Consider the following 15,352-nt stretch of genomic DNA (forward strand, 5'->3'; position numbering starts at 1 on the left):
GAGAATTAGGATTTTGTTACTAAGAGTAGTTACCAATGAGAGTTTTGCTTCTTAACCCATGTAACAGGCTGGAAATATAGCTCAGGACTTTAATCTAAAGGCCATTTTGGGCTCAAGCCTGTAAACCCAGCACTTTGGGAGGCCGAGGCGGGTGGATCACGAGGTCAAGAGATCGAGACCATCCTGGTCAACATGGTGAAACCCCATCTCTACTAAACATACAAAAAATTAGCTGGGCATGGTATTACGTGCTTGCAATCCCAGCTACTCAGGAGGCTGGACCCAGGAAGCGGAGGTTGCAGTGAGCCGAGATCGCGCCATTGCACTCCAGCCTGGGTAAAGAGCGAAACTCGGTCTCAAAATAAAAAAATAAAAATAAAGGCCATTTCGAAGACAACTATACGACTTGCTAAATATAATGTGCTCTTAACTTTTAGCACTCCCAGACTACACTTCTTGTGGTTTGTTTCTGGTAACACTGCGTTTACCATTCTGAAAGTCTGTTTGTCTCAGAAAGGTACTTAATGCCATTTCAAAATATTTCAACAATGTCAAAATATGGGTTTTTCTTTACCAGTTTAAGACATTTCTTATCATAAAACAAAATATTACATAATGCTTTTTATATTTGATCTTTCTCAGCAGACTCCACGTCAATGAACTTTAATACTGCCTCCAGGCAAGCAACTTTCAGCTTGCCAGTGAAGTCATTATTTCATTCAGCGATCATTCTCACTCTGTCTTAGACATCGACATCCCTTTTTTAAAAAAGAAATGTCTCCCAGGATCTGCGATTACTCTCCCAGGGTCAAGAAAAGTCCACATGAATAATAAAAATACTGCAGTTTCAAATTCTGGGATGTAAGGCTGCCTACACCTATGAATCTGGGCTCTAGAGACCAAATGGCTAACACTCCCAATATGAAGCAGCAGTGTGATGAGCTTAGAGTTCCCTAATAGGGGACAGAAGACATGTCCACAAATGACTATAATGCAAAGAAGAAGCTATAAATGCTACAGGAAACAAACATGTTATGAAATTTCAAATGAGAGGGAAAATTGATGGCTAGGTTGTATTCATTGTAACTAGTGGCATTGCTAGACATTTTGGAAATGAATAAACTTGGTTAGCAAAATCACTAATGGGGTATATTTCAATCTGAAAAAAGTTTATAGAGATGGATAGGCACTACATATAACTTAATTCATCCTATTTTCTCATTGAAAAGGAAATGGAAATATTCCTTACACAGCTTTACTACTTAGGAAAACATTGCTAAGAATACAAGTGGAGACATCACTGAGGAAAACAAAATGCAATGTGGGAAATATTTGCTCATATGATTTTGCTTATTACAGAGCTACTTCCAATGTCTAGCCTTTTTAGTTACATTCATTACTAGTCCTCTTATTAGTATTGACACTATTATTTTTTAAGAGCACATTATATTTAGCAAGTGGTATACTTGTCTTTGAAATGGCCTTTTGATTAAAGTCCTGAACTATATTTCCAGCCTGTTACATGGGTTGAGAAGCATAACTATCATTGTATATGATATTAATGTCTTGGTTCTTTCTACCAACACTTACCAAGCGCTTATTATATGCCAGGCAGTAAACTCAGGATTAGGGGTACAGTGGTGAATGAAACAAACCTGGCTGTTACTTTCATGAAACAACTACATTAATAATGACATAATCACAACTGTGAAATGATAGCAAGGAAAAGCATAGGAGGCTTTCTTGCCAATGGGTGTCAAGAAAGTCTTTCCTGAAGAAACGGCATTCATGGTGAGACCTGGAGGATAAGGAGGAATAAAGCCAGTGGAAGGAGTGGAGGGTGGGTAGGAGTGTTTCAGAAAGTAGGAACAGTATGTTCTAACAGTGAAGGGCAGGCTGGATGGTGCAGAGGAGGGGAAAGCGGGGAACAGATGAAGCTTGAGAGAGTGGTAGGAGCTGGATCAGAGCCTTGAAGGACATGCTAAAAATTCTGAACCTCATCCTAACAGCAAAGGGTTTTGAGCAGAGAAGTGATGTGTTGACATTTATGTTTAATCTGCTGCTTGGGCTGCCACTGGAGTCAAGAATGGCCTGGCAGGAGGCAAGGAAGCTGTGAGGAAAAAGGGTGGGAGGGTGGCACAATTCGTGGTCCAGGGGAAAGTGGGCACACTCCTTTCACTATAGGCAAACAGAGCTTTGCTTTTTCACTTTTGTGCCTCTGTTCATAACCTGCAATGTACTTGCCCATACCTCCACATTATATAGATCTTTCAAAGTCTACATCTGATGCCACCTAGCCTCTTCTAGGTGAAAATAATTTCTCCCTTTTCAAAATTTCCAAAAACTGATGATTTGTAATTCTCTTAGTACTTTCTGCTTTGAGCTATAGTTATTTGGACACACATCATATGTTCCCTTCTAGGCTCTTGCCTCCTAGAAGGCAAGAGGAGTGTTTTATTTGTTTATAGTTCAGATCACAATAAATATTGGAACCTGTACTGCTCCAAAAACAGAGAAAGAAGAGGGTTTTTGTTTTTTCTGAGGCATTTCTTTTTTGCTATGATTTAGAGGATGATAATGTTTGGTGGTGTGAGAAGAGCAGGAAAAGATGTACCTGTTTTTGTTTTCGTTGTGCCCACACCACCAGTCAATGGCTCACAGTATCAGACTGAGTTGTTAACCCTGTGGAATGCTTGAAACTTACATCATACCCAGAATCCTGAATTATTAAATAAAAAGGCAAGAGACAGGGCAATAGTTTCTTTTTCATTAATGGCTAGTGTCCAAAAACCAAGAACATGTTATTACATTTTTTCATCTTAGTCATGGCCTTGGATACCCACATGTGCCGTGAGCTGGGGACTGAGGATAGCAACCATGGACGCTCATGTTGCTCTAGGCTGGGCCACCTATCTAGGTTGTTTGCTGCCTAGTTAATCCCCAGGTCCCCAGAATTATGCTGCGCCCCCTCCTTCCCAGTGGAGGAATTATGCTTGCTCCAGTCCCTGCTGTCTTGCATCCAACAAGCATCAGGATGTTTTAATTACTAGGGGTCTCCTGGTGACAGGTTATCTTACAGAGATACAGCAAATTCTAAAACTTCATAGTACATGTAAAATCCAAGTCAAAGATTTTAGTAAAAAAGAAAACTCCATACAGAAGGAGAGAGTAGAAGGGTAGCTGCCAGGGGCTGGGAGAGTGGGAGAATTGGGTAGATACTGGTCCAGAGTACAAAGTTTCAGTTATGCAGGATGAATAGGCTCTGGAGATTTAAAGGACAGCAACATGACTATAGATAATAATACTGTATTGTATATTTAAAATTTGCTAAGACAGTAGATCTCAAATGTTTTCAACCACAAAAAGAGTAACCGAGGTGATGTGTTAACTAGATTGATTGTGGTAGTCATTTCATAATGTATATGTGTACTAAAACATCATGCTGTATACCTTACATATATAGTTTTTATTTGTCAATTATACCTCAATAAAGCTAGAAAAATAAAAATAAATACACAAAATTGAATAAAGAAAGAAAACTACAAATGTATCTAGCAAGTTGTTCATATTTTGAGCTTGAATAGTACCAAGGAGACAACAGCACTCACCGTTACTTTCTGGACTTACCTCTTTGGTAACAGTAGGAAGCAACAATGCCAAATTACAGAACTTCAAAGCATTCTGGTTTTCCTCAAGATCAGTATAACACTGGAAATGAGAAATAACCAATATTAAATGTAATCATGTTTTTTATGGGTTCAAAGTGATCTTAAAGCAAAACAGTGGTCTTCATTACCTTTGCTAAGTACATGTAGTTGGGAATAGAATAACCAGGGCATAGTTCTTCAGCCTGATTTAAGAGAAAAATACAAGAGAATAACAGGGCAATATTAAAATAACAATAATCACAAGTAGAGAAAATATATTTTAACAAATCAACTATTTTGAACCAAACTGCCCTAAGAATTTAGGTTGGTTATTTCACATGTGAATCACTTGATCAGTTTAAGTATCTTTTGGGAGGAAACATAGCTTTTGCATTTAGCCATTAAAATAAAATTGATTACCATGATCATAAAGCTTGTAAAGCAATGAGATACTTTGTGGTTTTCAGATTTCTTTACATAATCATTTTCCTCAGTCTTCTTTCTCTATCCTTTTACTTTTAAGAACAAAATAACTAGTGATATGCCTAGGACAAGTCCCATCTATCCATCCATCCTTCCATTGACAGGGTCTTGCTCTGTCACACAGGCTAGAGTCCAGTGGCATGATCTTGGCTCACTGCAACCTCCGCCTCCTAGGTTCAGGCAATTCTTGTGCCTTAGCCTCCTGAGTAGCTGGGATTATAGGCGCCTGCCACCATGCCTGGCTAATTTTTGTATTTTTTAGTAGAGACAAGGTTTCACTATGTTGGCCAGGCTGGTCTCAAACTCCTGACCTCAAGTGATCTTCCCCTTCAACCTCCCAAAGTGCTGGGATTACTGGTGTGAGCCACTACTCCTGGCCTCACTATCTATTTAGAAAATGAGAGTAGTGCATGACTGGTACCCCATGGTAAGCATCTTCCACTAGATTAATATTTGATTTCTTATGATTTCAACATATTCCACAGGAGTTAAATATTATCTGAAGTATATCACATCATGGACTGTTAAAGGAAAGACAGATCCTTGAAATAACCAGTCCAGGTAGTAGACATCAGTATTATAAAGGTACTTTTCTCCTATCTACTAATCTTTTATGTACCAGTTCCTTTATCTCTGGGAAATAAGAATTCTTTCAGGTATGGTATTGTTACTAGACAGCTCTTCTTAGAACCTAAGTCAGTCTAGCTTCAGAGTCAGCTTTTGTTGTTTTGAAGGGCCAGGCAAGCAAGCTTACAACCTGCAGTCCCCACCGTAGGGGTTGTAGAACATAAGATAAAAAGATACTTTTAAAAATTTACAAAAATACGCTTTTTTCACAAGATATAAACAATCTAGACAGTTCCAAAATTAAAAAGTGAAATTAGCTCCTTCCTAATTTTATCCTCAACTTCAATCTCATGCCCCAGGGGTAACCACTATCAACAGTTTGACATGTGTCCTACCAGATTCTGAGCCAAGCATGGGCAAATTAAAAAAACAGATGTTTTGTTTCTGAAAATAAAACAAAATGGAACCGTTTTACATATATATAATTTACATATATATAAAATTCTTGTCAATTATACCTCAGTGAAGCTAGAAAAATACACATAAACACATAAAACTGAATAGATGTATATATTGACAGAAAATCTACATATTGGCCCCAAACTTTTTTCCCATATTACAAACACATTTTCATGTTAGCATACAGAGACACCTCATCACTTTTAAGAGCTGTATTTCATATTCTGCATGAATCATAATGAAAGGAAGCATTCCCCATTGGACATCTTGATTTATTCTCAATTTTCATTACTACTACTAATAATCAATGAACATACTTTTCCCCATATGCTTGTTTACATGTGTGTTTATGACTATAAGGAAGAGTCCCAGAGTTGAATTGCTGAGTCAAAAGCATATATTTTTAAAGACAGATACTAATGAAGATAAATCCAAATTAGAGTGCTGAGGAGGGGTCCAACACCTTATGAGAGCACATCCCTTGTAAAAGACATTTTATTCTGTACAGAATCCAAAAGAGAAGTGTTTTAGAAGGAGGAGGACAAAAATCTCTTGGAGTAGGGAGCCAGACTTGATAAAAATCTTTAAGACCAGGTAGGTTTACATTGTCTGGACGTGGAATGGAACCTGCTGGAAAGACAAAAAAGCTACCACAGATGAAAGGAAGTGGTCAATTTCAATCAAGTCAGAGCCTTGACCATCCAATAGTGCCATCCATGGATTCTGGTTCTCCTGCTTTTTTTTTTTTTGTCTGATCACTTCCATTTCAAGACCTCTCATTTGATAAGTGCATTTCTTGAGCCATTCTAATAAGAGGGGTAAAACTGAACTTTATTCAGTTATACCTTCTTCTATGCCCAGTAGTTGTCTCAGCTCTGTCCAAATCCCATATTGGGGATAACTTGCCCCAATATATGCATGTAAACAGCTTATTTTTTTAATGCTGGCATTTTAATTCTGCATATATATCTTAAAACCTATGTTTAGTTAACTAAAGTTATTATAAATCAGAACACCTCTTTCTGTTCTTATGGCTTAAAACACTAAAGCCCAACAGGACACAGACAGGCAACTAACAACACTGAATTCCTAAGGTAAAAGAGATTCTGACCTTTCACAAAAGGCCTTGGATGAATTAGAAGGGGTGTAGCATTAGTTAAATGCTCATGTTTCAGTGTAATGTTCCAAATGATGAGGCAGTTTCTAGAGAGGCCCTTAGAACACTCTTTATCATAACACCTAGCAAAGAATATTATACATGTTTAATTTCTCTTGGCTATCCAAGTTCCTTGAAGGCAGGAGCTGTGTTGGTCATTTCTGTGTTACCAGTATTTGATGCCATGTTTGGTACTAGTTATGTGCTTAATAAACACTGTTGAATAAATTAACTTTTCTTTAAAACATCTTAGAAGCTCAAGCAGCAGGCTTATACCATATCAGGACACGGCAGAGAGCTCTGCAGCTGGGGAAACCACCAATACAGACTCAGGGATCATATGATTGCAAACAGTAAGGGCAATCAGGGTAGCCTGTATCCCAGCATTGCCACACCTGTCATTTACTACACACACCCATCCTCTGATCCAGTGGTTTCCAGCTATGCCATCAGCTGCCATTGGAATCAATAGCTTTATGATCTTTAAAAACACTGATCAAGGTTTAAAAGCACATACCATACGACCTAACAATTCCACCCCTAGGTGGTTACCCAAGAGAAATAAAGTATGTCTACATCAAAGCTTGCATTTGAATGCTCACAGGAGTTTTATTCAAAATAGCATCAAACCAGAAACAACTCAAATGTCTAACAGTAAGTTAACATAGAAACAAATTAAGGTACATACATATAATGAAATATTACTTAGCAATGAACTAGAACTGCCGATACACTCAATAAAACGAATGAGTCTCAAAACATTATGCTGAGTAAAAGAAGCCAGATACATGCAAAAGTACATGTTGTATGATTCCATTTATATTAAATTTTAGAATGGGCAAAACTAATTTATAGTAATAGAAAGAAGATCAGTGGTTACCTGGGGCAGGAGGCAGGGGAAATTAACAGCAAAGGGGCAAAGATAACTCTCTAGGATAATGAAAATGATCTCTTGAAATGGTGGTGGTTACATAGATATATAAGTTTGTCAAACTTCACTGAGCTGTACACTTAAAATGGGTGCAATTTATTGTTTATAAACTATACTTCAAGATACTCAGAGGTTCTATAACAATAAGGCTGGGTCATGGCCTGGGCCAACATTTTGTAAAGTGCCCCAGATGACTGCAGTGCACAGCCAAGGTGGAGAACCACTGCTTTAGGAAATCACACCAGAATTTTGGATGAGGTGGAAAGCATGCTATAGTTTGCAAGAATTTCCCCACGGGATTCAAAGATGACTCCTACAGGTGTCTAAAACTACCTCCCTAGATGCTTTGAGGCTATGGAGGACCAATTTTCTCCTGCTATAATAGCAAAATAATAGTAGCTAACATTGATTTTTAGTTAGAACATTTAACATGTTAGACCCTGGGCCAAGAATATCAAATGTATTATTTTATGTAACCTTCAAAAAAACTGTACAAAGTACGTATTATTATGGCCACTGCACAGATGAAGAATTTGACAGTGTGAGAACTAAGGAAATGTGTCCAGGTCACACAGACAGGAAAGGCTCAGGTCTCAACTTCACTCGTCTGACTCTAAAGTCAGTGCTCTCAATGTCTACGGGACCCAGCTGGATGGCTCTAGAGGCACATTCTTGGCCCTCTTTGGAGGGGTGGTTTTGGGTCGGGGGTCCTACAGTCTGGGTCCCATCGACACGGCCTCCTGTGTTGTAGGACCCAGGGGGTTGCAGACTCTCCTGGGTGTGGGAGCCAGGGTGTTTGCTGTTTCCCTTTCCTTGCCTCCACCTCCCAGATTTCTTAGCTCCACCACAGCCTTAGCCTCAGCACTCCTCGCCCCTCAGTCCCCTCAGTCATTCTGCTAAATATGGTGAGAAGCATTCCTGATGCCTCCTCTCTTTCCTTTGACAAACACCATGGAATGTGTTTTCAGACTAAAGTCTAAGTCATGATTTAATGTGGGGCTCCCCAAGATGGTTTTCCAAGGTGTTTAAATTTTAATGAAATTAAAATTCTGTGACTTTTTACTGAGGACTTACTGGGCACCAGGCATACTCTAAGTAATTTACTTGCAGGGATGTAGATAATTCTTACAATACTGCTGTGAGGTAAGTACTATTATCTTCATGTTATTGATTAAATTGAGAGAGAGATTAAGTGAATTGCCCAATGTTACTCAGCTGGTAAGTGGTACAGCTGAGATTTAACCAGGTAGTCTGGTTCTGGAATTTGCATTCTTTACCTTAACATTATTGGGCTACTTACCACTTTTGATTTTATCTGTGTATTACTTTAGGTACATTAGCATCTCAAGAACTTTTCTACAGTGTTCTGAAAAGCTGCTCCTCAATTACAACTTTGATATTATGAGGAAATGAGTTTTGAGTACAGATAACATTTTTTGCTGGTGAATGTGGCATCTTTTACATAAATCTTTTATCTCAGATATATCAAAATCTACATTTGTATACAATTTAAAATGAGGAACCTAATTTTCAGTGGTAAGAAAAAGGTGAAGAAATGGGAGTGATACAGTCTCAGCCTTCACTCGTATTTAAATCAAATCTTTGACTGCCATTGTGTGAAATGAAACAAATTAAGTTTCTGAGGTCTTGACTCCCTTTTAAAAAACATACAAAAAAGGGATCACATTACATAAAAAACAAGAAATGTGCAGTCCTTTTCTTTTTATTTTTTAAACTCTGTTCTGCTGGGCTTGTGCTTAATTTCAGGACACTTCACGTTTTCACTTGAGGCAGCCACTGGCCATTGGTGGTGAGAGATAGAAAGTGAGAAGAAACCTACTTGCCATCTTAGACTACGTGATTTATAAATTCCCTCTTAGTTCTACAAAATCGATCCCTGAAATACAGCCCAAATATTAGCATGTACAAGACATTTATTTTATTTTATTTTATTTTTGAGAAAAAGTCACGCTCTTTTGGTTAGGCTGGAGTGCAATGGTGCCGAGCATGGCTCACTGCAGCCTTGAACTACTGAGCTCAAGTGATCCTGCTGCCTCAGCCTCCTAAGTAGGTGGGACTACAGGTGCATGCCACCATGTCCAGCAAATTTTTTATGTCTTGTAGAGATGGGGAGTTGCTATGTTGCTCAGGCTGGTCTCAAAGTCCTGGCCTCAAGCAATCCTTCCATCTCAGCCTTCTGAAGTGTTGGGATTACAGAAGTGAGCCACTGGACACAGCCTTATCTATATTTTTATAAACTTGAAATAAGTAGGTTGGGAAGGAAAACACATTTAGTAACTAGAAAATTTTGAAGGTGGTTCCAGAGAAGGGATTATTACCCCAACAGGAAGTTGATTATGCAGGTGGCTATATTATACATTTACATGTGTGTTCATACACACATATTACTGCTTAGAGTTGTATTAGTATAGGGACTATATACTTTCAGACAGAATTGAGAATACTGATTTGGTCTAATGCCCCAAGAATCTTCCAGAGAAGTGTCTGCAACTTTAGGAGGTAGCTTTTAAAATAACTCTTCCTCTTGACACTTTTATTTCTTTAAGATTAAACTGGTTCTATGTTAGGCTAATCAGGAGTACTGGGATTATGCCTAACCATCAGGGCATGACTTCTGAGCCACCTTCTGCACATGCTCATGTGACTTGGAGAGCTGTTCTTGGACTTAGTAGTAAAGGCTGTCATACCTAAACTTTCCTTTAGGCTGCTGAGTTATTTTTTATAAGTAGCTTGTAATTCCTAGAACCTAGGGCATAACTAGCTGTTCTAGGAAGTTTAGATTTAAAACATATTAAATAACTTTTATTATGAGAGGCTTAAAACAGAACATGCCAACACTAGGATTCAAACTAAGGCTTCACATGGAGAAAAGATTTCCTTGACAATGGTAGCAGGGATTGGTGCAGATGGTAATCAGTCTGACACTAAAATAATGAATAGACAAAATGTACCTTAAGGAAACTGTGTAAAGCTTCTTCAACAGTTGAAGATGGTACTTTTCCAAACAGAGTAGCAGCCATTTTTTTCTCAATCCAGCTCAGTTTGGAGACCTGCAAATACACAACAATGTCACTCTTGGAAGTTGTTCACCTTTTGAAGGGATTAATTTTCTCTCCCTGGTTAGATGTGTGTGTATGTGTGTGTGTGTCTGTATATAAATATATACAAATGTAAATATATAGCCATAAATAATATATATTAGTAATATTACCCTCATGGTATTACTGTTAATATGTTACCTTCCTTTTTCACAATTCTAAGGAACGATGGGCTTCAGAAGCACTGGTTTCAAAACCAACTTGAAATACTCTTAATAAGAAGATTTGTGTTGAATCAGAGGAAAAGGGAGTGGAGTGGGAAATAATGCTGATCCTGTTTGTTCATCTGATTCTGCATTCTGAGGTGACTACAGCATATTTCTTCATACAGCATATAGGAGCTACAAGACTTTTGCCTTTGCTCTCCTCTCGCCTACTCCATGCTGCCAAGAGGCCTCCTGACCCAGAGGTAGCATCTCAGGTATGTAAATAGAATAAGAATCCTTAAGCCAGGAGTGTAGAATGGGGGCTCAGTACACATAATTTACAATCCAGAAGATTTTTTAAAAAATCAATAACACCAAAACTAAATTTCATATTACCATTGATTTTTTGCTTCTAAAAAGTTTTCTTTTTTCTCCAAATATAAATATTAGAAGTTCATTATAAAAGATTGAACTGGCTCAAAATGAATACTTAAAAGGGTATTGACCCAGTTGATGCTCTGCCCAGCCCCATAAAGTATCTTCATTCTCAGTCCAATCATCTAGATTCCTAGGTAGCCAATATCCTCTTTTTTTTTTTTTTTTGACAGTGTCTGACCTTGTTGCTCAGGCTGGAGTGCAGCAGCACGATTATGGCACACTGTAGCCTCGACCCCCGGGGCTTAACAATCCTCCCACTTCAGCTGCCTGAGTAGTTGGGTGGGACTACAGGTGTGCATCACATGCTCAATTAATTTTTAAAATCTTTTGTATAGACAGGGTCTTCCTGTATGGTCCAGGCTGGTCCTGAACTCCTGGGCTCACGAGATCCTCCTTCCACAGCCTCTCAAAGTGCTAGGATTACAGACATAAGCCATCTTGCCCAGTCCATTATCCTCTACTTAAAAATTATTTCCTTATTTTTTGACATAATTTTTCTTATTGGTATTCTTATTTTTGCTTTGTTTTGAACTTTGTAAAAAATAATATACTGCTTAGTTCCTTGTATGACTTGCTTTTTCACATAATGGTATGGCTCTAAGACTTCATCCAGGATAATGAATATGACAGAAGTTCAGTCATTTAAATAACTGAAAAATGTCATCATTTCAACAGACATCAGCAATGTTTTTACCCACACTTTTGTCAACAGACATTTGGGTCTTCTTCATTTTTTTGCTCTTAGGACCAAGGGTGCCATAGCCATTCTTGCACATACATTCTGGAGCACATTTGGGAGTCTCTGTAGGGTAAGCACGATCATATGGCAGGCAAATAGTCAAATATAAAAGATAATACTCAATGGTTTCCAAGGTAGTCATGCTGATTGATGTTTCCACAGCAAAGTAATAATTCCTGCTGCTCCATATCCTTGCAACACCTCATACTGAGATTTAAACATTTTTATCAAATGAGTAGGAATAAAATGGATCTAATTGGAGCTTTCATTATCATTTTCTATAATTTTGTTTTTTACATTTTTAGTTTAATTGCATTATGGTCAGAAAAACTGCATGACATCAATTCTTTGAAATTAATTAAGACTTGGTTCATGGCCTCATATATGGTCCATTTTTGTACACATTCTGCATATGCTTGAAAAGATGTCTATTCTACAGTGGTTAGCAACATGGCTTCATATTTGTTAGATCCAGCTTATAAGTTGAGGCGCCAATGTTTTACAAATACTTTTTTGTTTTCTTGTTCCATTAATTACCAAAAGAGGGGGCTGAAAATACCAGTGCATGGTTGATCTGTACATTTATCCTGACAATTTGGTCAATTTTTACTTTATAGTTTTGAGGCTGTTATTAGAAGCACAGTAGTTTATAAATACTTTCCTTGTGAAGTATAATTACTATATAGTTACCCTCTTTATCACTAGATATACTTTTGCCTTAAAATTTATGTATGTGTGTGTGTGTGTGTGTGTGTTGTATAGTAGTAGTCCTCTTTTCTTCATAGGGTATATTTCAGGACCCCCAACAGATGCCTGAAACCATATATATGTTTTAGTTTGATTATTATTTATTTGGTTACTATTTGATATAACTTTTCTACATGTTTCTACATTTCTCGGTCACTGTGTATTTTTAAAATTGGCTTTACTGAGGTAAATTTATGTAAAATAAAATTTCCTCCTTTAGAGGTGTATAGTTCAATGAGTTTTGATAAATGCATACAACCCTGTAACTGCCACAACAATCAGTATATAGTACATTTTCATCATCCTAAAAAGTTCTCGCATAACCCTTTGCCGTCAAACTCCCTAACCTGCCCCTAGCCCTAGACAACTACTGATCTGACTATAATTTGCCTTTTCTAGAATTTCATATCAACGCAATTAGGTAGTCTTTTGTGAGCTTTCTTGGCATAATGCTTTGAAGTGGCATGCATGTTGTTATGCTGCTAAAGCTGCTATGAACATTCACATACTATTGAATGTGTGAGCAGATATTTTTATTTCTCTTGGTGAATACTTAGGAATTGATCAGATATTTATTTATTATTCACATATTTCCATCGAAACATATGAGCTCCAATTGCTCTATATCTTTGCCAGTACCTGGTACTGTCATCTTTTTAATTTTAGCCCTTTGGGTGAATATACAGCAGTCTTTCTCTGTGGTTTTAATTCACATTTCTCTAATGACTATGGATGATCAATATCTTTTCATATGCTTGCTTGCCACTCACAGACTTTCTTTTGTTAAGTAATTGAAATTTGATCTGGAAAACAGTCAAACATATGTGGAAACACTTCTTTTCAATTTAATTTTACACTATAATTGGTGTTGAACAAAATGCTTTAATTAGCATAGGTAATGTTATAAAGACTGCCTGGCATCCTGGAGTAGGAGAAAAGCTCTGTCAAGTCCTTTTGAAAGTTCCAGCATGTCTTGTTGCATGGCTATAACTAACAGTTCATTTTCAGAAAGCAGCACTGAATTTTGCTCATGCTGCTCATCCATTCCCTGCCAATTCCTCTTATTTTAAAAAACATATTATATATAGCTATTTAATATTCTGTATCCCTTAGTTCCAAAATCTGAAGTCCTTTTAGATCCACTGCTGTTTTTTGTTTTTTTTTTCTGCTGGCAGTCATTACTGTTGGCTTCTTTCTTGGTATAGTCTATAATTTTTGACTGTGAACTTATCATTGTTGGGACACTTTCTGTGAAAGTTTTACAAAGCCTCTCTAAAGGTACATTCCTCTACAGAGGATTAGCATGTGCTTTTTCTACTTCCCCATGGCATGAAGATCAGAGTTCAATTTTGAATTAAAATTTCTTTCTTGGACCTTTAAGCCTAGATAGGTAATGTACATTCAAGTTCCAGACACTTGTGAGGTTGGGTAAATAGCTTTTAAAATCTTAGGAGCATTTCCTCCTTTCAGCTCTATCATCCCAATGGTTAAGGCTGAGAATGAATTTTCACTGCTATAAGCTTCTGCTGAATAAATTTCATTTAAGTTCATCTTTTTCCCCCCTGGGCATTGTGCTTTTTGAGTCCTAGATATATTGTGGCAGTCTTCAAGTTGCTCTCTGCTCTGCTCAGGTCTGTAGTACCCCAACCCCAACAAAGATCTACAGACCTAAGCTTTAGGTTACCAGCCTTGGTAAATACCTCGGACTATCAGGTCGTTTCAAGGCTGTTTTACCAGTCCTTGGAACTGGTATTCTTGCTTTGTTTCTGGCCTTTGGCTGTTCTCCTTTTTTTTTTTACAGGTTCTTCCATTGATCTGATTGGAAACAGACATACAGACTTCAAACTAACACACAACTTTAAGATATTGTGTGGCCAGAAAATTTTGAGTTCTTTAGTCTGCATATGCTGGAAACAGTCTTTACACATTTGCTCATACTTGCATTATTACCTTGGGGGAAGCTGATTCCCTCTGATGGAAAGAGTTCCAACTTCCTCTTCCACAATTAATATTCATTATCTAGACTTATAATTTGTAGGCAGTAGAGCATACTAGTTAAGAGCAAAGATTTTAGAAGCAAACTGCCTGGGCTGAGTGTGGTGGCTCATGCCTGTAATTCCAGCACTTTGGGAGGCCGAGGTGGGTGGATCATTTGAGGTCAGGAGTGTGAGACCAGCCTGGCCAACATGGCGAAAACCTGTCTCTATTAAAAATGCAAAAAAAAAAAAAACCAAAAAACAAACACTAGCCAGGCGTGGTGGCACATGCCTGTAATCCCAGCTACTTGGGAGGTTGAGGCAAGAGAATCACTTGAACTCAGTAGATGGAGGCTGCAGGGAGCTGAGATCACACCACTGCACTCCAGCCTGGGTGACAGAGTGAGACTTGATCTTAAAAAAAAAGAAGAAGAAGAGAATAAAGAAACAAACTACCTGTGTTTGAATCCTGTTCCACTACTTATTAGCTGAGTCAACCTGGGCAAATTATTAACCTTAGAGGGTTTTTGAAAAAGTGAGTCAGCTACAATATATAAAATGTTTACAGCTATATAAAATGCTTATGGGAGCCATGTATATGTTAGTCATTATTACTACTGCTTTTCATATTCTTTGTTTTTTGTACTTTTTCTCTACTTTGAGTGAATCAATCATTTAAGCAACAAATAGTTGTAGAAGCAGCTTATTTTAAGTGCAAAAAAACCTGAGCTAGATGCTAAAAAAATACCAAGATGTATAAAATGTGGCCTCTTTCCTTGAAGAGCTTTCAGATAACTTGGGATCAACAGAAAATAAACAGTAAGTAAAACGTGAGTTGTTGTAAGGTAATACAACCTTAGCAACTAGCGTGCTCAACAGTGCAATATTCAGAAAATGAAGACATCGTTGTGTATTTTACAACATTAAGTAGATCATAAAAATTT

General features: G+C 37.6%; 1 protein-coding gene across 20 annotated transcripts in view; it reads right to left on the bottom strand.

Annotated features, from left to right (window-relative positions):
• RMDN2 (regulator of microtubule dynamics 2) overlaps positions 1–15,352 on the bottom strand; it is a 73,546-nt gene that overhangs the window by 7,489 nt on the left and 50,705 nt on the right. For 19 of the 20 annotated variants that reach the window (XM_078349477.1, XM_078349478.1, XM_078349479.1 and 16 more), the window contains 3 exons: positions 10,216–10,314; positions 3,797–3,850; positions 3,628–3,708 (listed from right to left, as the gene is read on the bottom strand). In XM_078349477.1, coding sequence (XP_078205603.1) covers positions 3,628–3,708; positions 3,797–3,850; positions 10,216–10,314 — 234 coding nt within the window. Of the gene's footprint in view, positions 1–3,627; positions 3,709–3,796; positions 3,851–10,215; positions 10,315–15,352 lie in introns of those variants that run through there. The other variant, XR_013526662.1, reaches the window with a different exon arrangement.

The sequence above is a fragment of the Callithrix jacchus genome, chromosome 14, assembly GCF_049354715.1.
Source record: "Callithrix jacchus isolate 240 chromosome 14, calJac240_pri, whole genome shotgun sequence".
Classification (NCBI taxonomy): Eukaryota; Metazoa; Chordata; class Mammalia; order Primates; family Cebidae; genus Callithrix; species Callithrix jacchus.